This window comes from Callionymus lyra, chromosome 7 (genome assembly GCF_982586985.1).
Source record: "Callionymus lyra chromosome 7, fCalLyr1.hap1.1, whole genome shotgun sequence".
In the NCBI taxonomy this organism is placed as follows: Eukaryota; Metazoa; Chordata; class Actinopteri; order Syngnathiformes; family Callionymidae; genus Callionymus; species Callionymus lyra.
Genome location: NC_141824.1, coordinates 14,149,454 through 14,176,548, shown reverse-complemented (window position 1 = coordinate 14,176,548; position 27,095 = coordinate 14,149,454). Strand labels below are relative to the sequence as shown.

At 35.0% G+C, this 27,095-nt stretch overlaps 3 protein-coding genes and 1 long non-coding RNA gene across 8 annotated transcripts in view; 2 read left to right on the top strand and 2 right to left on the bottom strand.

The window, feature by feature from the left end:
• Positions 1–641: 641 nt before the first annotated feature.
• tmprss4a (transmembrane serine protease 4a) lies at positions 642–15,283 on the bottom strand. Of its 2 annotated transcripts, none has more exons than XM_087796158.1 (13): positions 15,068–15,283; positions 8,874–8,925; positions 7,890–8,033; positions 7,667–7,819; positions 7,464–7,590; positions 6,664–6,783; positions 6,008–6,051; positions 4,672–4,834; positions 4,425–4,591; positions 3,139–3,234; positions 2,925–3,067; positions 1,870–2,022; positions 642–1,798 (listed from the first exon to the last, which is right to left on the bottom strand). In XM_087796158.1, the coding sequence occupies exons 3-13, from the start codon at positions 7,999–8,001 to the stop codon at positions 1,787–1,789; spliced, it is 1,290 nt and encodes a 429-aa protein (XP_087652284.1). In that variant the 5' UTR covers positions 8,002–8,033; positions 8,874–8,925; positions 15,068–15,283; the 3' UTR covers positions 642–1,786. The 2 variants fall into 2 exon arrangements, with proteins under 2 accessions (XP_087652284.1, XP_087652283.1); XM_087796157.1 differs by lacking the exon at positions 15,068–15,283 and adding an exon at positions 12,903–13,390.
• A 2,709-nt stretch (positions 15,284–17,992) lies between these two features.
• LOC148075125 (uncharacterized) lies at positions 17,993–19,551 on the top strand. Its single transcript, XR_015711860.1, has 4 exons — positions 17,993–18,181; positions 18,497–18,631; positions 18,774–18,801; positions 18,883–19,551. It is a non-coding gene; the product is annotated as an uncharacterized LOC148075125 (long non-coding RNA).
• A 719-nt stretch (positions 19,552–20,270) lies between these two features.
• il10ra (interleukin 10 receptor, alpha) lies at positions 20,271–25,394 on the bottom strand. 2 transcript variants are annotated; one of them, XM_087796442.1, is made up of 7 exons: positions 25,253–25,394; positions 24,917–25,037; positions 23,361–23,601; positions 23,215–23,277; positions 22,965–23,133; positions 22,738–22,856; positions 20,271–21,390 (listed from the first exon to the last, which is right to left on the bottom strand). In XM_087796442.1, exons 1-7 carry the CDS (start codon positions 25,317–25,319, stop codon positions 20,725–20,727), a joined length of 1,446 nt encoding a protein of 481 aa, XP_087652568.1. In that variant the 5' UTR covers positions 25,320–25,394; the 3' UTR covers positions 20,271–20,724. The 2 variants fall into 2 exon arrangements, with proteins under 2 accessions (XP_087652568.1, XP_087652567.1); XM_087796441.1 differs by having other exon boundaries at positions 23,215–23,360; positions 23,429–23,601.
• tmprss13a (transmembrane serine protease 13a) overlaps positions 24,936–27,095 on the top strand; it is a 142,957-nt gene continuing 140,797 nt past the window's right edge. For 2 of the 3 annotated variants that reach the window (XR_015711880.1, XM_087796439.1), the window contains exon 1: positions 24,943–25,042. The gene's annotated coding sequence lies outside the window, so the exon portion shown is untranslated. Of the gene's footprint in view, positions 25,043–27,095 lie in introns of all 3 variants that reach the window. The other variant, XM_087796440.1, reaches the window with a different exon arrangement.

The window sequence follows — 27,095 nt, the reverse complement described above, 5'->3', positions numbered from 1 at the left end:
TCCAGATCATATCAGGTTATTTGATGTGTTTGTTTATTGCAGGAATGTCTATTTTGATGTTACTGACAATAATTTATTTTTGATTTTCTGAAATATTTGCACTTTTAATTAGAAAAATAATCGTTCTTTTAATTTCGGATTAATTGAGCCTTGAGTGATCTATGTTTTTTAACCAAATATGTGGATTAGTTAGATATGACGTTGCATTTCCTATAATCACTAGTTGCGAAAAATTATTGATATAGACGTTTAAATACATTGATAACCATTAAAAAAAAAACTACACACTACATTAAAAACAGAATCATATATGACTTCTACAACATAAAACCTAATGTTAACCCTAGTTTTTTTTTTTTTACTATGATTCGTTGTTTTCGCATAGACCTTGCAAATATTTCTTCAACAAGATATTTTAATCCTAAAATTATATATATATTTGGACAGAGAATCAGCTGATGAATTACTTTAAATAATTCTCATTTTCTCCTTCTACCCTTTACTCTTAATCACAGATACGTTTCAAACCATCATCTTAAGATTATTCTTGTACACAATAAACTTTATTGTACATGGACCTGAACCAACCCAGTTAATGATTTTTGATCCTCGACCCTGATCCAAGAAGATAAAATCAGAACCCCTGATAACATGTCTTTATTGAATCCTTCACAATAAAGGCACACACACATTGGAGCACACTTTACTAATTACATATAGTACATTACAATATTTACACGTTTTTTCCTCAGTTGATGCATGTTTTTGACACTTTTATAGCACCAACATAGACAACATTGAATCTGTGCTCGACTCCTGAAGAATGAGGCAGATTTCAAACAAATGTATCTTCCTCAAAACACAACTTTCCAAAAATGACCATTTTACAAAAGGGTTTATTCACATTTTCCCTCGCTTTAGTGTGGCTGTTTCAAATGCATTTTTAAATCTTCAGTGCAGTGGTCCTCAAACACCGGATCCTATCGATTATTACTGTCTGAACGTGGTTTTAGTTTGAAAAAAGGACCGGATCTCCCTCGAGATATATATTCACGCGTGACTCTTGACAGGTCAACACGTTTGTCTATGTCAGGTAAACTCGAAAAATAAACCTGTAAACTTGTGAAAATGGGTTAAAATATAAACTCTAAATAGGACAATCTTGTTGGAGAGAAATCCTGCTCATTCAGTTTCATGGTAAGATGTATTTTTCATGCTCTTACTTTTATTTTATGTTGTTTTTATCTGAATGTTTGCTACATTTAACGCGGTGCAAAATAGGTTTAGCTGTGTTGAAGAACTAAATAGTTCGATTTTTTTATCTTTAAGAAACATGTTTCAGTGCAGCATGAGATGTTATTTTAAATGTAGTATTCACAGCTAAACTCCTATTTATTAACTCTTTGACTAGCTGTCAATCATATCAAGATGTATCTGTGTTTTTAAATTTGGTTTTACTGACGTTAATATTTTATCCGAGTTGTTAATTTTATTTTGGGTGATTCTCAGCTAAAAATAGCAGCTTTTTTTTGTCTTTTTAAAAATATTTGATTTAAAGCCAGTCACGTTGGTTCCTTGTCGTGCCATACAATCCCAGCAACAGAGTGCAAACAAAAACTCTTCCCCTGAGATGAGATTCTGAAATGACACAAAACCGAACACGCCCTGATGTTTTGTGCTCAGTGTTCATGTCCAAAGCCGTCAACTTTCTTTCTGTCTTCATCTCCTCAAGCCTCCAAATATCCATTTTGAAAAAAAGTGTTTTTCCTGCAGCTCATCCTGGAGTTCAGGGATTTTTCTAGATGTTCATAATGGAGAGAAACGTCAGCTGTGTGTGTTAAGGGACAATAATCTGAATTATATCTTTACCTGAAAGACGGTGTGAATCCAGTTCAGCATCTCCTCCACGTTGCAGTAAACACCAGGACGTTTCTCTCGGGCACAGCCCACGCCCCAACTCACCACCCCGACCAGGTGCCATCTAGACGAGGAATAATGGACCAGTGGACCTCCACTGTCGCCCTGAAAACACCCGAGAATGATCAGTTAATAGCCTCCAAAAACAGGGTCCACATGTATGGAAGTTCAGTATAGCAGTGCCGTCGGAATATTAAGTGGTGATTTTAACATTTAAAATATGATCATTGTTGTTGTAAAAAAAGAAAAAATTATTCAATAATTTCTATATGTAAACATTATTTATAAATCACAAGTCACATGTTTTTATTACAATATTAAAATATTAAAATGTGTATATGGAAAGTTTATGTTTATTATTATTGTTTTTAATCTAAATAAATCTAAACTGTAAGTTTTAACTTTTTTTCTTATTTATTTTGTAATTAATCATAATAATAACTAATACTTTAATTTATTTATTTTAATTGAAATGTTGTTGGGTTGGTTTCTTTTAGCATTTTTATTAATTTGATTTATTATTTATTTTTGCAATATTTTTGAATAATGAAACTTAATCATTTCTACATTGAAACTCATATTTATTTTAAACAATCAAATAAAAGGAAATCAAATATTTTTAATTATTATTATAATTTTTTGTTTTTTCTTACAAATGTAGTTTGATGAAGTTCAGAGTTTAAAAAAGAAGTTAAAAATCGATTTAAATCCACATTAAAAACGGTGGCACCATTATACTATTGTTATATTCAATTCAAAATTCTAAAATATATTGAATATCTTAATTATTGGAACTAGAATATCCAACTGTTTGTGTAAAAAAATATATATATATTTTAATTATTATTTTGAAAATAATGAATTTAATTTTAAAACAAAACAATTAAATGCTTTTAAAAAAAACAAACATATAAAGTGTTACAATTAAACTGTTTAATATTCAGAAGGCACTGGTATACTTCCAAAAACATGCTCCATCATGTGTCATCGTTTTTTCCCGTCATTACCTGACAAGCGTCGACCCGTCCCTCCAAGAACCCGGCGCAGATCATCCGCTCGGTGACAGCGTTCCCGTACACGGTCGGGCTGGAACATTTGGCTCGGTCGATCAGTGGAATGCTTGCCTTTTGGAGCGTTGAAGCCACCTTCCCTGAAAGAGCAACACAACAAATATAAATATATAATAATAAATTAATCTTGAATTTGCCGGCTTATATTTACCGTTCTCCTCCAGATATCCCCAGCCGGTCACGACCATAGGAGCCGCATCAGGGAGGCCGAACGATTTCGGGGAAAGACACACAGGCCTTCGCTTTTCTGCAACACAAACAGTTGTCAGCATATCAACGTATTATCACGACATACAAGAAGGACGGGTATGGAAGTTATCAGTGCCATCAGAATATTCAATGGTTGAACATAACATTACAGATGTGAAACTTACATTTATTTTATTAAATTGTTAGCTTTAAATTATAAATATTTTTTAATTTTAATACTTTTTATTTGAACATTTTCTAAATTAATGAATGTTTTTAAAGAGTGTTTGAAATTCTAACCTTAATAATAAAAAAAATACATTTAACTGTAATATGTCTTCCATTTTTAGTCTTTTAAATTATAAGATGATTATAATCCTTAACTTAAAATTAAAACTTTCAATATAGAAACTGAATTGTGTATATCAATTGAAATATATATATATCAATGCTTAAATAACAACAACTTTGAAATGTTTAAATGTTTAAATGCTAGCTTGAACAGCAGCATTAGGTTTACATTTGCTGTGCAATGTAAACATAAAAAAAAAGTATTTTATAGTTGTTTTAAATTATGATATGCTGCTATTAAAAATAAAACAACAACTTAAAAATTAATCTTATTTTAATTTTTTACTGATTTCTATAATTAAGGCTCACATGCTACTTTTAAAAGTTACAGAAGCTAAATTATAAGATGATTATAATCCTTAACCCTTGTGTTGTTTTCCGCTGGGTCAAGGTGACCCGTAGGCCCCGAAAACTAACGTGTTTATGGTATCCTTTGTGACGTCTCTCTCGGTCAAGGTGACCCGAGAACAAATGTGTTTTGTAGTATCCCTTTTGTGATCTATCCTTCAGCACAATCGTGCCGCTCGAAGACGATCATGTGATTATGTAGATCTCAAGATCAAGATCGAGTGGCTCAGTATTCTTTTGATGGCACTATTATACTAATATTTTATATTAAATTTAAAAGGCTACAAATTAAAAAATATTCAATTTAGAACATTTATTTCTTGGTATAAGAATATTAGCAAAATTGATTCATTTATAAAACTTTACATTTTTTAAACTGTTGAAGAAAAAAAATTAAAACTTTTAATATAGCGTTGAATTGTGTTATTAAAAAAATATATCAATGCTTAAATAACAACAACATTTAAATGTTTACATTCGATTAAATAATTAATTTAATTACGATGTTGAAGAACTCTTTATGTTGCTTCATTGGTGTCGGGGTCTCACCTCCCACTGTGATCGGACTGGTCAGTCTCATCATCGCTATGTCGTTGTCATTTTTATTAGGATCGTAATCCCCGTTCATGATGATCCGGTCCACGGTAGAACCTCCCACCGGGACCATGTTGGTCTGACCCGAGACCACCCTCCATCTCGTCAGCTCCTTCTTGCTGCTGCAGAACCGAAAAAAACAACAATATTTAACGTCAACAAAACACAAGTACATTGTGGGGTTTAAACAAATCCTACGCACCCAGGGAAGCAGTGGGCAGCAGTGACCACCCACTGTGGGGACACCAGTGACCCCCCACATGTGTGGTGACCCCCCAGCTGCAGGCTGACCTGCCAGGGCCAGTCGTCGATCAGGGCATCAGTGCCCCCGACTATTCGGTCCTTCTCACCCCCTTCTCCACAATCTAAACGTGACCAAATCATTTTAATAAACTTTTTTTTTTCAAGATCAAAACTCATGAAATATAACTTTATTGTCTTTTTTACATTTTCAAAGACAATTTTCTCAACACACAAACGCTGTTGGAGAAGCTAGCATGTTGCCCTGCTAGCTTGAACAGCAACATTAGCTTTAAATTTGTTGAGCAATGTAAACATAAAAAAAAAGGATTTTATAGTTGTTTGACATTATGATATGCTGCTTATAAAATTAGACAACAACCTAAAAATTAATCTTATTTTAATTTTGAACTGACTTCTATAATTAAGGCTATCATGCTACTTTTAAATGCTACAGAAGCTAACAAGCTAACTGACACCAACATGTTAGCAGTCAGTTCAGTTGTTGCCTGAAGATGATTCTGGTGTTTCTTTACTTTTTTGGAGAATCATGTTACAATAAGAAGAGCAGTTGATTACTGAAAAGGTGAATATGATCTTTTTTATATATAAATATATGGTAAAAATGGCAAAATGCGACGTGAACATTGGTTATTTAGCTTAAGATGCTATGCTAACACTCCAGGCTAATGCTCCTCATCAGCAGGTTGTGGTTATTTTTTTTTTTTTTTATAAACAATAAACCTTTTATTTTTATTTTTTCCCAACAATACAACGTTTTTAAAGACACATTCTTACTGCCAGAAGTGTAACTGGGTTGATATATAGCTATGTGTATTTTTATGAAGTATTAAATGTTTACACCTTTCCAAATATTGAAGCTACAATAAATGAACTACTCTTTTTATTTTATTTTTATTTAGGTTATCAACAATGATCATCTTAATCGAAGCCGTGCATTGAACAGAAATGTTAAGTACAAAGTTTTATTTTTCATACTTACAATACAGTGTTTATGCCAGAGTATATACTAATAATATACAAGTATGTAGATATGTGTTTTGGAACAATACTGCTTAGGACATGTGATTAATACAATAACTTTTCTTTTGAATTTGCTGTTAACATGTTTATTAATAGAAACAAATATACATCTTGAGAAACATACGAGTCTCATAAACTGGCACAAACATTTACACATTATATACATATTTATATAAAATATTAAAAGAAAATATATCAAATAAATCATTAAAAAATAAGTAACCGTCACAACGAAAGTTTAAAATGAGGCCTACCTGAGCAGGTCAAAGTCACCACAGCTCCGGATTTGCATGAATTTCTGAAAGAAAAAAGAAGAAGTTTTTATCTATAAATAGCGTGTCACTACTGACGCTGACTGGCAGGAAAGGGAACAAAGTTTCAAGGAAGTGTTTATTTTCAGGAACAACAGAAACAGAGTTTCACAAAATAGAAAAGTACAAAAGGTTGTTGGTTGATTTGGTTTCTGTTGTTTTGACCGATAATTGTCTCTTTACAAATCAAATCAAGTTTTTCGGTTACTGATGATGATCACCTACAAACTTTTCTGCCCAACATCAGATTTCTTATGTTTGTTAATCATTTCCTTGACTCACAAACTGTGATAAACTGGAATTTTTTCATTTGAGCTTATCGTACTGTTTCACTTTTATCTCTTTATAACTTTATTAAAACAAGTTTATTGAGAAAGGAACTTTTCCTTTACCTTAAAGAACAAAATGAATTTAATCTATTATATAAATTAAATAATTCAATTTAAACCTTGAATTATTGTGGCTCAGTAACTTAATTCCAACACAACAAACTGTATTTATTCAACTTGGTAGGATAATCCAACATGGATGACAGAAGAAGTTGTTTGAATTATTTAAGTTGTTTCATTTTTGCACTTGAGTTAAAGGGATTTTCTTACCGGTCCGTTGTAGCCTGGTGTACTGGAGTACTCGCGCTCACAGACTTGAGGGCCGTGAATGGTCCAGATTTTAGGAAAGGCTTCAAAGAATTCACACCAACGTTGGTACTTTGAGGTTTTCTGCAAGAGAGAGAGAAAAAAAAATTCAACATTTATTTCTTCAAGTTGTTGCTGTTGTATGTTTGGATTCCACTCAATCTACCTGTTTCAAAATGTATATCATATTATATATACGTGTCATTTTTTACCTCTTTTTTCAACTTTCATGAGATCAGTGTGAAACTATTAGACCAACCATGTTGAAGTGTTCTGTGGTTTATGTTCCAAAAGTATTTGTTATATTAATTCTCACTGCTGATCTAACTTTGAGTTTTAAAATGGTAATGATTATCCTTATTTTAATTTATCCACACAAACATCATGATAAAACATATTAATATTCACCTAATAGTGTAATTTTCAACAATTTACTCTTAATAAACATGTTGTTTGGTATTAAAAGTGGTATTTATATACTGCAGGTTTAAGTGTAAATGTTTAGTCAATCATTTTTTAATATACATTTTCAATTATAATTCTGTTTATTATCTATTATTTTGTGCATATATATATATATATATATATATATATATATATATATATATATATATATATTGCAAATAAGGGTTTTATTAAATATTTAATATAACTTGTATTCAAAAAACATGCAATAAGATATCGTCTTTTTTTAATCCATATTTCCATCACTGTACTCAGATCCTACTTAGATTCCTATCAGTTCATTTCAGTCGTCAACTCACTTTGTGTATCCCAGCTGTTTACATGCCGTCAGTGTGTGTTTCTGAGTCCAACCGTCACTACACACACTCCTCCAGCCAGGTCCAGGGCTGTAGACCTGCAGGACTCTCTGTCCAGTTATGAGACGCACTGGAGGATTAAATAAATATATACATATATTTTTAACTGTCTGAGAAACTGTTGCTATGTAGTCGAGAATCTTCACCTGGAAATGTGGTGTTGACTTTAAATCTGGACATGCAAGTTAGTTCGTCCTCTCCTCCATAACAGTCCTCGATCCCGTCGCACGCTTTGTTGAGCGGGACGAACTTAAAAGATCGTTTGCAGAAGAAGTACTTGCTGTCAATCAGCTTCTTGACTGGAAGCGTAAGATCAGAATTAGTATGGGAAGGGAGAGTCAAAGACAGAGAGTCAGAAGTGTTTCCTACTGAAATATGCCGCAGTGGCAAGTATTGCTAGTAGAACCAGGACGGTCAGCACCGTCAGCAACACTTTTCTCCTTTTGTGTGCGTTTTCTTTCTGACTCCTCGGAGCTGTCATGGGCCTTCTGTGGCGGCCTGGTCGTGGAACCGCTGGACACAAGAACAAAGATCAACTTAATTGGACAAACAATTGTGATTCAAATTAACTTATAAACAACATTTGTTTTAGCTGCATCTCTAGGCTTCTTGACAAGACTGTTGGTGTCTAGTGCTACTGCAAGTGTTTTGTTGTCTTCATCCGAAGTACAAATCTACAAAACGGGTACAAAATCTTTCGTCAAAACCTGAAGACACTGTACCAAGCACCACTAAACTACTTTAAGTCAATTATTGGTTTCCATTTTCAGTTAAAAGTTAAAAATCATTCATTCATTCTCTATGAACGCTTAATCCCTCTCCCAGATAATATGGGCGAGAGGCAGGGGACACCCTGTACAGGTCGCCAGGTGTTGAATATAGTTTTAAAAATTAATTTAACACAAAATGTGTAACAAATATTTATATCTTCTCAACTCATGGACAGGCATTAATCATCTTCATGTTAAAGATTGTTTTAAGTCAAAATGTTCTTGTATTTGAAATGTAAGTCAATGAAACGTTTTATGCTCCCCCCCCCCACTCACCTAGTAGCCAGTTATTTAGGCTCAAAATGATGATTAGACAGGCTCATTAAAACCATCATCATTTGACTTTATATACAATGCATTGTGATCCACAGTTTTATTTGATTGGCTGGGCGGCAAAGCATGATTTTAGCTGTTCATTTCAGGTTACTGAGAGTGTTGGGAGGGGTTGAAAATAACTTTTTAAGTTAATACTAAATACCAGAAATATTAACATTTAGAACGTATTCATGACGTTGAAAATAGATGCTAGACAATGTTTTCTATTGAAGTTTTAAATATAAATCTGGGAAACGTGTTCAACTACCTGCCTGCCTTGGGTTCAATGGTCTAGTACTTTCTTCAGGCAGCTGTGGGATCTGAGAGGGGAAGAAGAAAAAAACATGACGTCAGGATTGATCAACATTAAACAGCGAAGATGCGTATAAGATGGATGTCTATTGATTTCTCTGAGACGCCTACCATTGACATTTTCTACACATTGAATCAACTCTGGTGGTCAAGTTACCGCACAGTACTCGAGACGCCCTCAACCAGCCGCAGGCGTGTTCTAACATTGTACTGTCGAATGTACTCCCGACGTACAGCGGCGGTGTAGAGTGGCGGCTCTTTTGGGAACTCCTGAACCCTCCATTCAAGGCCAACAATTGCTCGAGTGGGACTCATATTGTGAGACTGCATGGATGGATTTGAACCATAAAAGTTAAAGACCTCAGGTGTCCTCAGGCAAGATGTCGCAGTTGCATAATTCTGAAATGTTCTTTGAGGAAAAAGTACAGTATTTTGTGGGAAAGTGATCATTTACATAACGTCAAATAGCTTGAAGTTCTTTTCAATCTGGGAATAGATCTAAAATATGTCATTTTACATTTTGAAAAGTCAATAACTTTCTTATTATATTTATAGTTCATCAATTATATCAATTCCTTATTTATGATCTGTGGTCTTTAAACATAATTTGTTTGTTCTTTTGTCAGCATCTGTGCGGCGACAGGAACCCTTATTTTTCCGAAGGAATGTTTTCAAGGGATCAATTAAGTTACATCTATCAATTCAAAAATGTATAGAGATATTTTAGATACATATAAAGACATTATTGTAACATATATTGAGCATTTAAAGGTTAACTTATTGCATGTCTTAAAATATCAATATGGTGATGTATTGCAAAATTGTTTTACAAAATACTGTATCGAATATTAAAATTCATTTAATGCATTTTTGGCATGCAAATCACATTTTTTACAGTTTACATTAATAATGTGTTCAATGAAATAAAAATAATTTAATTAATAATGCTGTTTTTCATTTTTCTGTTGTAATTAAATTTGCGGCCGCTAGTTGGAGGCAGTCATTACTTCCCCCCAAAGATAAATAAACATTGATAATCCCGCGGGATTGTGGCAATGACTGAGAATGAGATTTCCAAACATCAGCTTTAAAAGCTGCTGGAGTCATTGCATCCTGTTTTGGTTTCAAAACAAATGAAAGTAGTTGCAATTCTGCAATAACAGAGTCAAGCACTCAACAATACTACAAATATATCCTTGTTACTACAGTATCATACTGCGATATATCGCAATATATCTTATTAATTAATCTATAGTGATGGAGACGTGCATTAAATTGTTTAATGAAATAATTATGAAATATGGTTTGTTAATCTGTTTCTCAAGTTTATGCATTTAATTCAACATTATTTTGAATTTGTTTTGTAGGTAACTTACAATATAATGTGTTACTAATATGGGGGTTAAGGTGAAAAAATGTGTTCATGAATTTAAAAGAAGAACAGTTTCAGTTGATCAACTATGATTCACATTAATAATAAAAAAACAATGTTGGTAACAGGTTTTTCCAAAGGGCGTGGTGAGAAACTCTTTTTTTCAAGGTTTACTAAATGACTACTTGGAGTGGAATGCACCCCTTTTTTGAAAACACATTTAATGACAACAAATGAAGTTTTAAAAAATAGAACCTATAAGTATGTATTTCTTATAATTGTCATACAATTAATGTCATCTTATTTTCATACACTTGTGATTAATACTAAGATAATTTCATACATGTCCATACCAATGTTCCCATTGTTTATCAAAACATGTACTTTTGATACTTTTCCCATATATATTTTCAGTTGCAGGTATTGTCACTCCTGTGAATACGTGAATATTGTGTTGCTAACAGATTGATTGATGAAACCAGATGGCTTGTAGTCACAGACGACGAATGAAAAAAAAAAGAAAAAAGTCATGTGTTTGCCTGCTGGTCTTCTATTGTCCTGACACTTTCTCACCTGACACATTAACCGTAACTCCATTATTTGATACCTCCTGATACGTAACTGGGCGATTCCAGTGAGTCAATAAAACCGTTGCCATGTCAACAGACAAGCACCCAAAAATAGCTTCATATAAATATTTTGGTCTAGGTTATAATATTATTTTATATTTAGATATTGGTTAGATGCGTGCTCCACCATTCCAAGTGTGTTTTAGTGTCACCGATATGTTATTTCTCTCAGGAGAGAATCTTACGAAACTTAATAGTATCTGAAGCCCCTGAGCAGGTAAACAGATTTGCAACTGTTGTACAAATAAAACTGTTTACTTTCCCGTGGAAAGAGTAAAAAAGTTAAAACTGATTTGTCGCCTGAATATTGAAAATAAAAATATTTGAATGTTTTCAAGATAAGTACTTAAATAAACTTAAGATTCCAATAATAAGGATTATCATCTACTGAACATGCTAGCAAAGGATTCAAAGGACATTGACATAGACTAATTAACACACTTTCACTTTGATAATTCCCACACTCGCCCTCGAACACAGCATGAGTCAGCATCTAGTGAGGACCGATACATTTTTTTTATTGGTATCATAAAAAAGTCATTTTGGGTTTCACTCTAGTTGAAAGACGCTTCTTCATGTTTTTTTTGTATTGTATTTACTTTATTAAAATGTTAATCGTGGGACAAGGTTTCTATATTTTCATTCACTTTATTTATATTTGTTAGCATACATTAAAAAAAAAGTATGCTCATTCTTTTTCAGCAAAAACAACGCCTTAATTTTACAATTCTTGGTTAAATGAATAGAGCAACTTTCTTTTTCATTAATGTACTTATTCCTTTTTATCATGACAACATGTGATTAAGTTATTTGACTGAACACGTGGCTTGTGTAAACTACAAAGTAAGAAGACCCGGGGTTTGACCTATATTCTTTTATTCCGATGCTGGCACCCGCTCACTGAACTTATTTAATATCTCGATGAGTCAACGTGGACTTGGTGGTGTGGCTCCAGGACGGAGACAAAGCGCAGGAAGTAGGTCAGTCAGCCTGAAGAAATAAAAGCCTTGATATGCTGAACCCTTTGTGTGAAGCTTTCTCTCAACTGGAGATGTCACAAAGGCCTTTTTTTTTAATGATACATGGAACATGTTGGATAAGATTAGAATCTAGTATTTAGAACAGCGAACCATCACATATTTGACTGATCTAGATCAAGGGGTTTTATGTCGTCTGCTATCTTTTATGACTTTTAAAACTTTCTTCAGGCGAACTCCATTTTTTTTGTTTCTTCTCTGTAAAGGCTAAATTTAAGTTTATTTTTATTGTTGATGTTTATTGCAAGTCTTTGGCTTACAATAATTATTGAACTTGGCAAACTGGATCATGAAGTTCTTCTTTTTTCCCTATTTTTCAGTGGTTATTGTACTTGTTTGGTTTGAAATCTACAACATTAACAACATGGTTCTCCACCAAAACATTTATTTTGACGATAGAAAAAAGGTCTCTTCCTTGCCAGAAAGCCAAAACCATCTTATTTTATTCGTCATAATGCACAGTATACAGTATAAGTAGATCATAGATAAACCAGCTTGTGAAGTGCTGCCTTTGAATGAGGCAAAAAAAGGTCAGTTTAAGTCAGGTTTTAAGGAACCGCTTGACCCTTTTACGGGTACGTGGCTGAAAGTGATAATAAATGACAATATATTTGATTTTCAACTTCCTTAAATAAAGTAGTTATGAAAGGGTGGTTGGTTAAGTCGAAGTTCAAGTGACAAGAAAGAAACGGATGCAATGCAACACAAAACACAACGTTGCATGGAAATGTATATATACAAGATATACCTTCAATAAGATAGTACTAAATTCATACCAGTACTAGCTCTGACTGTACAGCAATAATCAGCAAACACTTTCCTGACAGCAGAGGTATTGAAACGGGTTGAGCATATCTAAGCAAACACTGACTTCAAGATGAGTTCCTTCCACTCGACTGGTTGTCTGAACATATTCATGTTCATATTGTATTTGCACTTTTACTTACCCACATGGTGCAGTTGCTCCCCAGATGTTCTCGGTCAAAAACGCCTCAGACACAGAGCAGAATCTGCTCCGGAGCTGGAAAAAACTGTCAGCCCTGAAGATCCGCTCTCTTCCACAAACTTCCCTCAAAAAAAACCTCCCCAAAAAAAAAAAAACTGGCTGGACTTTCTCGTCTTCTGTCTCCCACTGTCTGTGCAACTCTACCCGGGTTAAATGTCGCTCATTCACACTTCTCTAAAGCCCAGCGGGTCCAATAGAAAGTGCAGTGTTGCCTTTCACCCAAGATTTAAGAGAGACCTGTTTTGTAAATGACCGATCCCTGCTGACAAACAAAACTGCTCCATGTAACCTGAGACTCAAGCCTGCCTCTGTCTTACCTGCTCCCAGGTACGCCCCTCCTCTGCTTATCCAGCCACTATATGAATAAAGAAAACCCTGCAGCGACAACAAAGCCCAATCACTTTGTCTACCTTTGTTCATATTAACCCTCGTGAGCTGCCTTTTTGGTTTATGATTGTCTCTCACTTGATATCATGACACACCTCTGAGCAGATGTGTTACTTCCTGCATGTTTGTTGGTCAGGTTTGTCAGTGTTGCTCGCTCACAAACCTTTATCAAAGCAATTCAACAGTAAATATATACGAAGATTACAACCTGAAATTAACCTTCAAAGGTCTGGTTCTGTTCGGTCGCGCTCGTCACCACCACCTGCCCTCAGGCACAGGTGTGTTGTTGTCTCACGAGTTCTGTTTTGACAGTCGCATAAAAATGTCGGTTAATTTTCGTCCACAGGTATGACATAAGGTTGGTGACTCACGGCTTCTCTCGCACGTACAAGAATTTCAAGGCTCTGACGAATCATGTTTTTATGTATATTGTTATTAATATGATTATATAATAGTTAAGTCATTGTGTGACACCTGTCAGCAGGTTGAGCACGACATGTTTTATATAATAAACAAATCTACCTTTTGTCCACAAAACAACATTTGACCTGGATAAATTCCCTCAAGTGACTCAACAGCCTTTTTAAAATTTAGACCAATACATGCTGAAAAATGTAATGTATTTAAAGTAAGTGTTGGTTTGTGACTTGGTTGCATTCTATACAATAACTGATATGTGGAAAAGAAACTGGATCTAATTGAAGTCACATGCATATTCAGAAGTATTTCCTAAATGAAAGTAGTATTTTTAGCCAAATATATCAAAGTAGTGCTTGGGAGGAATAAATCTATCCCCACATAGTCTATACTATTATCATCATTTCTTGTCTATTATTTTGTGTTTTTATATATAGACATTTATTTGCATCTGACTTTTCTCTGAAGTGTAATTCTGTACTTATCTTTGACTCCTTAAGCAAATTCCCGCTCATCTGTTACACATCTGCAGTCTTTCATTTGAGCACAGATTCCATTAATAATTGACTCACAAGTATGAAGCAGATTTCTATAAACACAACTGTAGAAGTGTTTTTTTTTTAGGACTCCCGAGAAGGTCGTGGACGACTGAACACAAACAAAATGGACTTAATTATAGTGTAGGTGAAAGAGGCTGAAACTGACTGAAGAGAAAGAACCTTTGTGAGAAACAGGCGCCGGATTGTTTCACGTGACCGCTGATATTAAAATCGATGAACCGAAAACATTCTCACAAAACTGATGGGAGTTTATAGTTGCTTCTGCATTTCCAGACATCAAGTCATTCTACTTTTCCGAAAAATGTCATTCTTTATCATATTTATGTTGGAAATCTAGTTGTTAATTGAATTTGTGTATTTGTGTAGATATAATTTACTTCTAAAGGAAGACGTCTTTAGTCCAACAATAAAACTGCAGACTAGTGTCAGATTTGTGTCTAGTTGTTGATTACAAATATTTCGCTTACATACAAAGAAATCTGACTTGTGTGTTTTATTTAATAAAATGTAATGGAAGTTTCATCGAGCTTGTTATCGTTGGTGGCGTGTAGAAAAAAAACTGAAAGTGTAAAGTGAAGGCATCGTCTGAATTGAACTGTAAATTACTAACTTAAAATTAAATAATATTCTTAAATCTAAAGTTAAAGAGTGTGATCGCAGAAATATTACTGGATTAGTCAATCAGGAAGTGGTTCATTATGTTTAATGTGAATAAGGAGTCGATAAAACTTGTCAAACTCACCCAAAGCTCAGCTCCAGTCTTGCTCTGACAGCCTCAGTTCCTCGAGTCCAAAGGTTTTGAGCTGAGACTGAGACTTAGAATCGTCCCACCACTACGCCGACATCACACCAACACAGCAGGAATTTAAACCCTCTTTGGTGAAACCTGATATTTTGCAGACGAGATTCGAGGAAAAGGAAAAGGAAAAGTCAAACATTAGGAGCTGCTAGTTATTCATTAACTACATGGATTCTCTATGATTCCTGTTGAACTTCCTCTAGTTGTGCTGATATTTAAATAGTGGTTTTGGTTCTGTTTTTTTTTTACATAGAATATTTGATTTAAAAATGGGAGTGTCAATTTATGAGACCCATTTATTGATTTGATTAGATTAAATTCTAAATTAGTATTAACTTGATCTTTAAAATTACTTTTTCTTCCGGAGTTACCGGGGTGAAACATCGACATTGATTGGTCTGGTTAATGGTTTGAAATGAGGCGTTTCAAAATTTTATCATGAAATATTCCCCCCCCCCTGATCTGAAAATGCAAAATTAAACACAGAAAAAAAAGTTGTAAATGATAAATGGACCAAAAATATGTAAAAGGACGATAGAAATATATGTTATTATGAACAATTGCCATAAAACAAATGTTTGTAGTATTTCAGGGTTTTTCATTTTATTCGTACAGAACACTGGTTTACATATTAACCAGTGACAAACCCTACGATGCTCGTAGAGAAGGTTCATGTTTCAGATGAGCAAGTATCCATCAAAAGTTTGCATCTTCTTTTAGACTCAGACTGACACCTAAGGGCAACTTTACGTATTTCATTTACGGAAGAAGGAAAGGGTTTTGCCAAGAAACTGCTTGAAAATGAATTCTCTGAGGTATATTTGTGTGACAAGAATTCACGTCATAATGGAGTCGCCAGCGGAACCTGGTATTAATTTCAGGAAGGAAAAATTTCCCAGTTTTTCATGATGACATTTGCGGTCTTTTGTAAAGGAGTTTGGGGAAATTTCCGTCATGCTTCGACACGCACACATGCATTCGATGTACACACATATACACTTGCACAAACATATACACACATACACACCTATAAGCATACCCATCGACACAGACATGCACGCAAGCACATACACACGCACACACACAAAAACATACCTGTAAACACAGACACATGCATGCACACACTGATTCTGACACACACACACACACACACCCCCCCCCCCCCACACACACACACCTACATATACACACATAATGCACACATACACACATACACTTATACACACACACACATGCACACACACTTGTTTTGCATTTGACAGTTGATGATGTTCCTCTTTATTGTGTATATCCTTTTGGAAATGTTACACATACCAAAATACACACAAAATACGGAACAACCAGATGATTTTATCTGTTTCAAAACCATGTGTTATTATATATGATATTATCTTCTTTAATTACTTTTTTTTATTCACAAGTAAAATGGACAAAGAAGTATATGAGTATCCAAAGTATTGTGATTGACGTAATATGTTAATGGGGGGATCTATGACGTTACAAAATAAAATATTTGTAGGCGTTAAATCTATTTAAATTCATTAGATGAGTTCATAACTGGCACAAGTGCGCCAACACATCTGTCGCTCTCACTTCACTTCTTCATTTCTTCTTCAAAAAAACAGCTGTTTACATTGACACATGGCTGATCCAATGAAACATTTGCACAGGCGAAACTTATGACAGAGAAAGTGACCTAGTGGTTTATTTTCTTACTTCATGGGAGGATGAGTCCTGAATTGTTACTTCATATCTCGCATGTGTGACTTCAGGTGTGACAAAAGATGTTTTCTGCCTCCCTCTAGTGTTGAAACCGAGAAGTACACCAGCTTCCTGTGAAATCCCTGTGCATGTTCTAATTAAATCACATGTATACAATATTAAATTTATAATAAACAAGAATAATTTGCACAAGTTTACCACCTTAGTAATTCTAAGGCCCATAATCCCCCTCTCTCTTCACAGTCATGTATGTTATTAGATTTAAAAATATATTTGTTATATCCTGCTTTGTCATTTACATGTTCGTTATTTCTATGTATGCCTTTATAAAATAAATTCTGAAAGCCAAAAGATTTGAATAAGACCACATAAACGTTCATGTCTTGTGACGCTTAAGAGAGATTGGGGATAACAAATATTCTAGGGTGTGAAAAGTATGAAAGGTCATACTTTTTTTTAAACTATTCTACATCTTTCTTTTACTTTTGTCATTACAACACATTACACAACCATCAGTAAATGTAGATTAATTTGCTTTTACTTTTAATACTACTTACTAATGCTTATACAAACCACTCCAGCTAGAAGTGTATCTGTTTGAATATTTATACACTGTTCGATATGTTATAAATATGAACATAAAATACAGTATTTAGGATTTTACTGTTAAATCAATGACTATTTCTGTTCAGAGACAAAAAGTTGACCTACTTTCCCTATTGGTTCAAATGACAAAAACTGGAAAAACAAAGGTGGGGAGGATAAACGCTCCACACTGAACATACCCAGATCCATTTAACAAATCTGTCTCGAGCAGGAATCGAACTCACTACTTATTTTGTCATCATTGAACAATTTTATTTAAAGCCATTATCGCGATCGAAGACTGTAGTACCATTTTCAGCCGAAAGAGGGATAGTTCAACGTACGAGATTCAAAGAGTCGTAACATACTTAATAAATAGATATTCCGGCTTCACTCTTTAAGCGTTTTATATTTGTTGCGAATATTCATGAGAATAAATAATGAAATTTTACGAAATGTTTGTTTTTATTCTGCTGGATTTAAACCGTTCCGCGTCACCGGTGACCTCAAGGCTGGTGCAGGGAGTCCGACAAGAAGAAGGAGATGGACTGGTTCTGACTAATGTTTGGAATGTTGACATGTACATGCAGACGTGGATGGTGAGGACGGAAGCAAAGTTGTTCTCTGTAAAGATTCCATTTTGATTTTTTTTTAAAAAGACAAAAATATTTCTGTCACTAAATCTTGGAGTCAAGAAGTTGAACGAGGGTAACAGTGGCGGTCCTCTCCTGACAGTCATGGGGAACGGTGGTAAGATCTATTATTTCTATTTGTACATGGTGTTGGGATATTCAACTGTGTCACCTTATGTGTTTTAGTCAGTTATTTGTATGATTACTTAATGAAATGTAGGTATTTAAAATGAGGTTTTGTTTGTATTTTCTATTCCAATGACTGTTAACCTCAAATGAAAGAATGACATCATAAAAACATATACTCAACAACAAAACTGTTTAACCAAATATGTATATTTTTAATGGATTTTAGAGCATGAACCACTAACAAACAATAACAAACAGAGCGATGGCATCCCATAATTAACTGATGAGTATGAAAACACTTCAGGAAGTCGAGTGAATTCAGCAGGAGTTGGTGTCGCAGTTGGTTTTGGGATCCTGGCGATCCTCTTCACCATCGGCATCCTTCAGTTCTGCCTAAAATACAAATGCAAGACCTGCAAAAAGTGCTGCAAGAAAAAGAGTAAGTCAATAGTTTTGAACTAAATCTAAATATCTGTATTGTGTATGATAATCCAACTATATAAGTGCAACAAATGTAATGTATTCTCAAAAATGTCCCTCTATTAATCTCTATTAATTGACTTTTTTCCTTACTTGTGCAGAGCCATCTTTAAAAGACAAAGTTTTCAAGTGAGTAGATTTAATGAAGGAAATTTCATATTTTTCGCTCATTTTTCCTCATCTCCTAAATTTTTTTTTTCAACACAACAGCAAGGTCGGCCTCACAAAGTCTCCTCCTCCGTTTAACATCAGTGGAACCTTAAAATGATCGTCCACTCGGGCAGAGTCTCCCTCAGATCTCTGGATCCACAGTATCTGTGATTACAATATAACTTAATGGTGAACAATTATGTGTTTATAATGATATTTATGCTAAAATAATCTGACATATACATGTTTGTAATTGTAAAATGTACTGTCTTATTACTTTTAAACAAAAGAGCTGAAAGAAAATCACAATAAAATGAACTTTTGATTTGACATTAGTCATTTTGACTTGTTGTTTAAACATGAAGTAGTTAGTTGAGTGGAAACGACCTGTAGAATTAAAATCAATTTTATTAAGAGGCTGTTTGTCTTTGTATGCGTGTGTTCAAATTAATTTATTTTACTGTGCCTATGTACCCATGAGCCAGATTTAAAGATGTAACATTGACAAAGCTTTTTAAATAGCAGCTGCTTTTGTTTGCTGGTGTTGTGGTTTTGTTGCAAGATGCAAATTAGGAAAGTGTCTTGCAGCAGAGACAAGGGTGGTTCTCGTGGTGGTCTGGGGTAGAAAAAAAATGAAGTTACAGCTTAATCAGAATGAGAAAAAGGTTGACGGATTATTCATGTAAACGGCATCTGACTTCTCTTCAAATAAATGCGCTTCATCCTGTGTTTTTCTGTTGCTTCAATAGGTGTTGACTGAAATTTCTCTCTTACTTTTCATGACATTCAATAAAAAAAATTAGGCGTGAATGTGAAACTCAATTTTAATCTGATCCTAAAATATAGTTTACTCCTATACAATGAAGTTTATTTTGAAATTTTGAAACTTCCTCTAGAGGGCAGCACACATGCTACTCAAAGTCTATATGTAAATGATCGAGCACTTGTTTTAACATATTGTGTGAAGATCTGAAAAAAATAATAAAGTCCAAATGTTTTGTTGATTTTGAGATAACATCATTTATTATATCCATGTGATGTGAAAATCTGAGTTTTTTTTAAGACCTGGAAAGTAAATTTCAACCATAAATCCAAGAGGTAGAACATTTTTATTATGGTATTTTGTCTTCACTATTGTGCGTTCCATTATTTTTCATGGTTAATAATAGTGTCTCTTATTGTAAATTCTTCAATTACATCTAAATATTGAGCCATAAGAGGGTTTTGTAATGAAACCGGCATATTTTTTTCTTCACTTCCTGAAACTTTCTGCGTCATTCGTGACCTCTCAGTGTTTCTTGTTCCATCACGTCAACATCACCAACACAATCTTGGACTTTCTGTGTGCAGAGCAGCTTAAAAGAGGAAGTCTGTGTTTTCGTTTGAGTTCTCTGGAAACCACTGCTTCAGTTTCTGTGTGAACAAGAGCCGCTCAAAAGAACACCCGGTCCAGTCTTACTGTCTTTATTTCACATCATGTTTCAGGGGATTTTCCCACCTGAATTTCTGAAATTGTGGTAGTGAATCTGCAACATGGACGAACACTTATAATAAATATAAAAATAAATAAATATAAAAAACATTGAGGTATTTGTCCAGATAACAACTTAAACAGAAAGTCATTTAAATACGTTGGTGTTTAAACTAAAATATATGTATAAAAAAAAACAACCTTTAGGGAATAATCTGACTATGAGGTGTGACTTGTCTTGACAGGAAATATAGTCTCTCAGGCGCCAAACTTCTGTAGGAGGAGGAAACTGAAAGAAGACGTAGGAGGTTTAAAAAAAAAAACCGAAATGTCGAAGCTGTCGAACCGTCGCTCATGTTTCCTCCTCCCCTGTCACACCTGACTATCCATCAACGACCTTTGATCTTTCGCTCATATCTTGCCGTCGACGGCTATAAGTCGCAGATTGAAAGGGAAACATCGTTCATGTTCATGTCCTTCTGTGAGCACAGAGAAGTCAGCATCGGGAAAAAAGACTCTCGAACGTTTGTCATATCCGTCCTTGAGTCCAGGTGAGGAAAGTGAGGCGTCACCAGCAGCTGCTTGTTGCAGGAGTTCAGTCTTTGTTTGAGGCACCAAGTGCACTGTCCTGCTCCGGAGCACAGGCAGACTCCGGGCTCGGACCTGTACCCCGAGACCACCGAGGTCAGATGTGAGGTCAGGTCGGGGACGATCTGTCCGAACGTTTGTCGAGGTGAAGGTTTCTGGCTGCGGTAGCTTCCTTCTTCGGTCGCGGGTCCGCTCAGCCAGACCCCTTCAAGACCCTTCCTCAGATCCGTCTCACCGGTGAGGGTGAAGACCGTCTCGCTGCTGGTTTCACATCCGCTGTCCTCCTGCCTCCTCTTGTCCGCGGAGGACTCCATACAAACTCCACTGTCCAGACTCCTCCTCCTCGACTCCTCATCATTGACATCAGCTTTCTCAAGGGGAAGTGTCTCAAGGTCACATGAGATCACTTCCTGCGCCCTGTCCCCGGAGATAAACCAGCCTTTGTCGGTGACCACTTCTATTCTTGCTTCTGCCACACTGAGGGGATGCCAGCCGCTCATAGGAGACTTCTGTTAAAATAAATATAAACATAGAACTCAGTACTATTTTAAACAACACTCCTGGGTTTCCAAACTTTTTTTTCGAGGAGGCCCAAATTTGATGAAGTTACAAACAGTCACAATTAACCAAGAGTTAAAAAATAAAAGCTTTCAGCCACTTTTCATAACAAAATTGAAAACTTTTTCAAAAGAAAAGCAAATTAGTATTGGCATTGATGTTCTTTCCATTTGACTCACAGGAGGAACTGTGGTATTTAAACTTTTTATAATTACAATGTATTTAATTTATTTTTAAAGTCTGTTTGAATAATAGTTTATAATGGACCTCGCCAAGATTAACCACTAACTTATTTGTCTTAGATTAGCTTGTTCAGAAGTTGATCTTATTTTAGTCGTACTAACTACTAGTTGTTATATCTTGTGTGTCTCTCTTTGTGTTTCCTGTTTTTATTTTTAAACCTGCTCCCTTCTGTGTCTGTGAGTTTCCTTTCCGGTCCCTCCCCCTGCTGATTATTATTGACTGCACCTGTCTTGTGTTCTGCAGCTGCCAGTGATTACGGGCAGCCTTCATATTCTGCACCCTCTCCCTCAGTCTTTGTCGGTTCGTCACACTTCCTGTCCTGTTTTTGTCTAGTTCGTGTTTCACGTTTTCGACTTCCGATTCGAGTTTGTTTTTGCCTTCCCGGGTTTTGACCCTGGTATGTTTTCTTGTTTTTCTGCCTGCCTTTGCCCTTGACCTGTTGTTTGGATATCGTACCTGTTGGATGTATATTTCCTGGACTACCTGTGACGATCCCTCTGCCTGCTCCTAATAAAACTGTCAAGTTTTGACGAACAGACACTTTCTGCACCTGGGTTTCCTTCACCACCCTGACACTTGTAATTTTTTTTAGATTTGAATTTGTGTTGTTTGAGGAATGTTCCAAACAATTTGAGGAAGAATTAATAAACTATTAATGATGTGTAGAGTAAGATATTCCTTTTATTTTATGCCAAAGTTGGGGAATTTGTGGAGAAAACTGGCTTTTTTTTTTTTTTTCAAAGAAGCTGACATGTATATTTAGCCCAGCGACAAGTTGCTATTTCCAGGTTTCTGCCCAGACTCGAGTCTTTTGGATAATGAAGGCTTTTGTGTTTATTATTCTGTGTTTGATCTGGTAAACTTCTCACCAGAATTGTTTTCTATATTAATCAAAATGTGTGTTTTAATATACACAGAGAAGACAAATGGAAATATATACGTGCTTAAGAAACATCGGTAACTATAATTAGATTTCTGGAATAGTTCTGATATATTGATTTACTTTACTGGGAGTTTTATTGATTGACTTTTTTCTAATAACAAAGGTCACTCACCAGAACAGCTGGGGTCTGATGTGGACGCTTGAGATAGCACATGAGGATGATCACAATAATAATCCACGCCATCAACACACCCGCAGTGGTCAGGGACGAGACGGCGATTAAAAACCACTCTGCCAGAAAAAAAAAAACGTTAATTGAATTTTCAAACCTTTTTGTCTGCATAAACTAAAATTATTTGAAGATTATTGAAAGGATGTTTGACGTCAGATGTTGCTCACCTTGCTCCGGAAGCCGCTGACAATGTTGAGGTGAGAAGCCGCTGGGCAAACGTCCGCCTTTGCCCTCCACCCGGACACTGACGCAGTACTCCACCCCCCACTTCAGGGAGGAGAAGGTTTTGACCATCTGTCCGTTTCCATCCACGTCCTCCAGGTATACAGTAACATTCTGTGGGAGCAAAGGTTTCGATTTACTCACTATATCCATCTTTATATCTTGTAATTCCATCTTTAAAATCAATTTTTATACCTTGTCTTCTTGTTCTCGCTCCATCAGGTGAATGGTGTAGGTGACTCCAAATGCAAAGATCTCCTTCAGGATGGGTTTGGGCAGAATATGTATCGTTAGAGTGCTGGACGTCGCCCACAAATTGAAGGAAGGCGGGTTCAGTTTACCTGAGAGGACAGTAAAAAAGGTAAGAAATAACCCCAGAGTTGCACCGTCGACTTTCTGTCTTGCTCACTTTCATACGGGGCGACTTTCTCCGTCTTCCAGTCCGACACACTCTCGTTCCTCACGGTCTGAACGCGGACTTTGTAGATGGTTCTGTAGTTCTCGATGTATGACGTGAGGTCACAGATGTTGTTGACGATTCCTCTGCAACTGTCGACGTTCTTCCATTCATTCCCCACATACCTGCAGACGGGAAAGGTTATTTTAATCTGATAGAAAGTGATATTGAAAAGGTATATAGAAAAATAATCCTTTTTTTATGGAATAAATTTAGGGTTTGACATTTTAATTCCATTTTCTAAATTCACTTTTTTAATTTGTATCTAATTCAATTTAAATTTTTGATATTATAGGCAATACCAAAAAAGTTTTGAGCTACTTGGTCAAAGTTTTAGCTGGAGAAGCTTTGTTGCGTCAATTTGTCTAATTAATATACAAACATTTTTTGGATTGACTTAAAAAGCCCATGTATTGAAAAATATTGAATTAAAAAATGTTATATTTCACTTATTGTAAAAATAATATCAAACTCAATTTTGTTTTTCAAGTATTAGAAACAAAAGAATTATTCAATCTTCAAAAGATTAAATTCAATGAATAAATAAAATCAAATTCCACCTTCCACTTCAGACTTGCAACATTTGACATATTAAATGAAACTATCTAATAAAGCTGTGATATGCTTCCAAATTGTCGGTTGTTAATGTTGCATAACAATGAATCTCCTTTGTCAACATGTGATTTGAGTGGGAGTGAGTCCGTGACTGGATGAGATCACCGGCTACATCTATCCCTGCTGTGGACATTGAGGAGTTTCCCATTATTTGGGAGTTTTCTTTTTCCCCGTTTGAGAAATGCAACCATCCCCTGCAGCAACTGATGATAGTGTCACGTCTCAAATGTTTACCCAAAAATGACTTTTAAACACATAAAGGTTGCTGTCATTTGAAATGAAGTTCCATCCAGAAGTATGGGGTAAACACTGAACTGTATATATATAAGCTAAAGCTAATGCTAACGCTAGATAGCTGCGACCTGGTTTATAATATCGCCTTAATTTCAGCTTTAAAATCATTTGTATTTTCCTATTTTACATTTAAGTAAAAGTAAATACCTTTGTGGCAATGAATTAAAATCTAAAAGTTTAGTTCTGAAGGAACAGGAAGGTTATCAGACCAGGTTTCTGTTTCCAGCAAACCAGCGCTAGTTAGCATCAGCTAACAAACAAACACAGAGTTAGCTTAGATTTGAACCTCCTATTTTCTAGACAAATTCCACCCATTACATTTTCCTTTTGATTTTCCCTTTCTGTCATTTGATTCTGTTTTTGGAAAAAAAAAAGCAATGTAATGTTTTCCCTTGGACAAATACAGTTGCTTTTTTTTTATCTTGGTCAATAGAACTGTATCAGATTTTTTTTGTCATTTCAAAATGTTAAGGATAAGGGAGAGAGAAAAAAAATGAAACAGAGTTAAAGTCTATCAAAAGTCAAACTTACTTTTTCATCTGCACATTGTAGGAGAAGCTTGAAGAATCCTCTGCAGGATGTTTCCAATACAACAGGACTTTTTCATCTGAGATACTAACGGACAGATCGACAACCAGAGGAACATCTGACGCTGAGGTAAAAGAAATAGTTGTGATGAGATCAGTGAGGAAGTGTGTTCAGAAATACATGAGCGATGTAAGTAGAAGAGAAAAGGGAACTGTCATACAGATTTAGCGTCACATTTCCGAGAAGATTTTAATGAAAAAATTCCACTTAAATACTAATAAATTAAATAATATTTATATATACATATATATATATATAAGCTCCTATTGTAGTTCTCACCTGATACACGGATGATTGTCAAAATAAATCCAAAACCGAGGAGTGCTGTCAGGTTAATAAAATCCATGTTAAGTTTGGCTCTTTTCTTCAGTTAAAATCTTACATAATCCACCGTCTTGTTGAAGTTAATGATCGACTGATCTGTCTGCTCTCTGTGTTGTTTAAATAACATCTGGATCCATCGAGTGCTGCTTTTAACCTCCCTCGCTCCTCCCTCTCTCTCAAGCTTCCTCTCAACACGCTGCTGTGGGTTTTCGGTTTCTGCCTGATTTCCCTTTTTCTTATTGCCTTTTAGCAATGGGAACTCTCTGATCCCGGAGTTCCCCCCATTTAAAGCTTTCTCAGCGAAAAACGATACAACATTTGATCTCAATGAAACTGTTGCCTTCCGTGTCTTGTCCAAATGTTGTCACAACATGATCTGGAGCTTGCTTGCTCCGTAGTCCATGTGTTTGTGCCTTCTCGTCTGGACTATTGCAGCAGTTGGTTTTCATGTCTAAACAAGAAGGAGCTGTCTCGCCTGCAGTTGGTTCAGAACTCTGCAGTGAGAATTCTGACCTGCTCTAGTAGGAGAACTCGCATTTCGATCCTTAAAACTCTTCACTGGCTTCCAGTTAAGGATCAATTTTAATATTGTGGTTCTTACTTTGAGAACTATTCATGGTTAAGCTCCTCCTTACATCACTGATCTGATCCAGCCTTACACCCCAGCTCGGGCTCTGAGGTCTTTGGATCAGAATCTACTGATGGTTCCTGAACACGGTTCAGGACCAGAGGAGAGAAATCCTTCCAGGCTGTTGCTCCTTAGCTTTGGAAAGATCTTCCTCTTCATCTTAAGACAGTTTTATTTGTGCTTTAACTTAATTTTCTGAGACTCCTGTGTTGTTTCTCGATGTTATCTTGACTTTTTAAGAGTATTTAGTATATTTTATTGAGTATTGTTTTGATTGTTTAAGCGCTTTGTTACCCTGGTCTGGAAAAGCGCTCTATAAATTTAAATTAATTACTTACTTACTTACATTTCATCAGCTCTCCAAATGTATCAAAATGTATTTATAATCAGTTACATTTTGTTATGTTTTACCCATTTTTAACAATAACATGGACAATTTCCCACATAAAATGAAAACTGAAAATATGTGTTTAACCAATGAATTTAATTAAAGTATATCTCGATACTTTCCTACATATTTTTAGACATCAAATCAGAATCAGAACATGTTTATTGCTGGTATTTTAAACAACAAATGTTTTATGGTGTTGACATTACAAATTCAAAATGAATGAAATAAACTTATATTAATAGAACAGAATATAAATACATAACAATAAATTGGGGATATACAAATGTAATTATTACTTAATTAAAACAAATGTATGGAAGTATGTTCTTTATATTACAAACCATCTTTTTTAAATAAAAACCAAGGACCAGTCGTGCAGTTTTAAATGCAGTTGTGAATTCTACTAATGTATTTTTGGCTTTAAGTGAAATCACTCAAACCATTACCGGAGCCAAGATCTAAAGCAGTCAATTTCCAGACCAATTTCTCATAATTGAATGGCTGTCTAATTTCTAATTAAATGGAAAACATGTCAGTATCATTTTGAGGGAGAACTGTTTAACATCTGTATTCACATTGTAACATTTTAATAAAGAAAATAAAATAAAAAAAAAACATTGGACATTTGTGCTGCTGCTCGGCAGTTTACTACTGATTATTTTCAGAACCTCTGACCATCTTTACACTTGCCAAGTCATTATGACGCTTTGTATATTGTGAATATTAGAATCACCAAAAAAGAGATGTTCTTTTTGACAAAAGATAAATAAAATACTGTA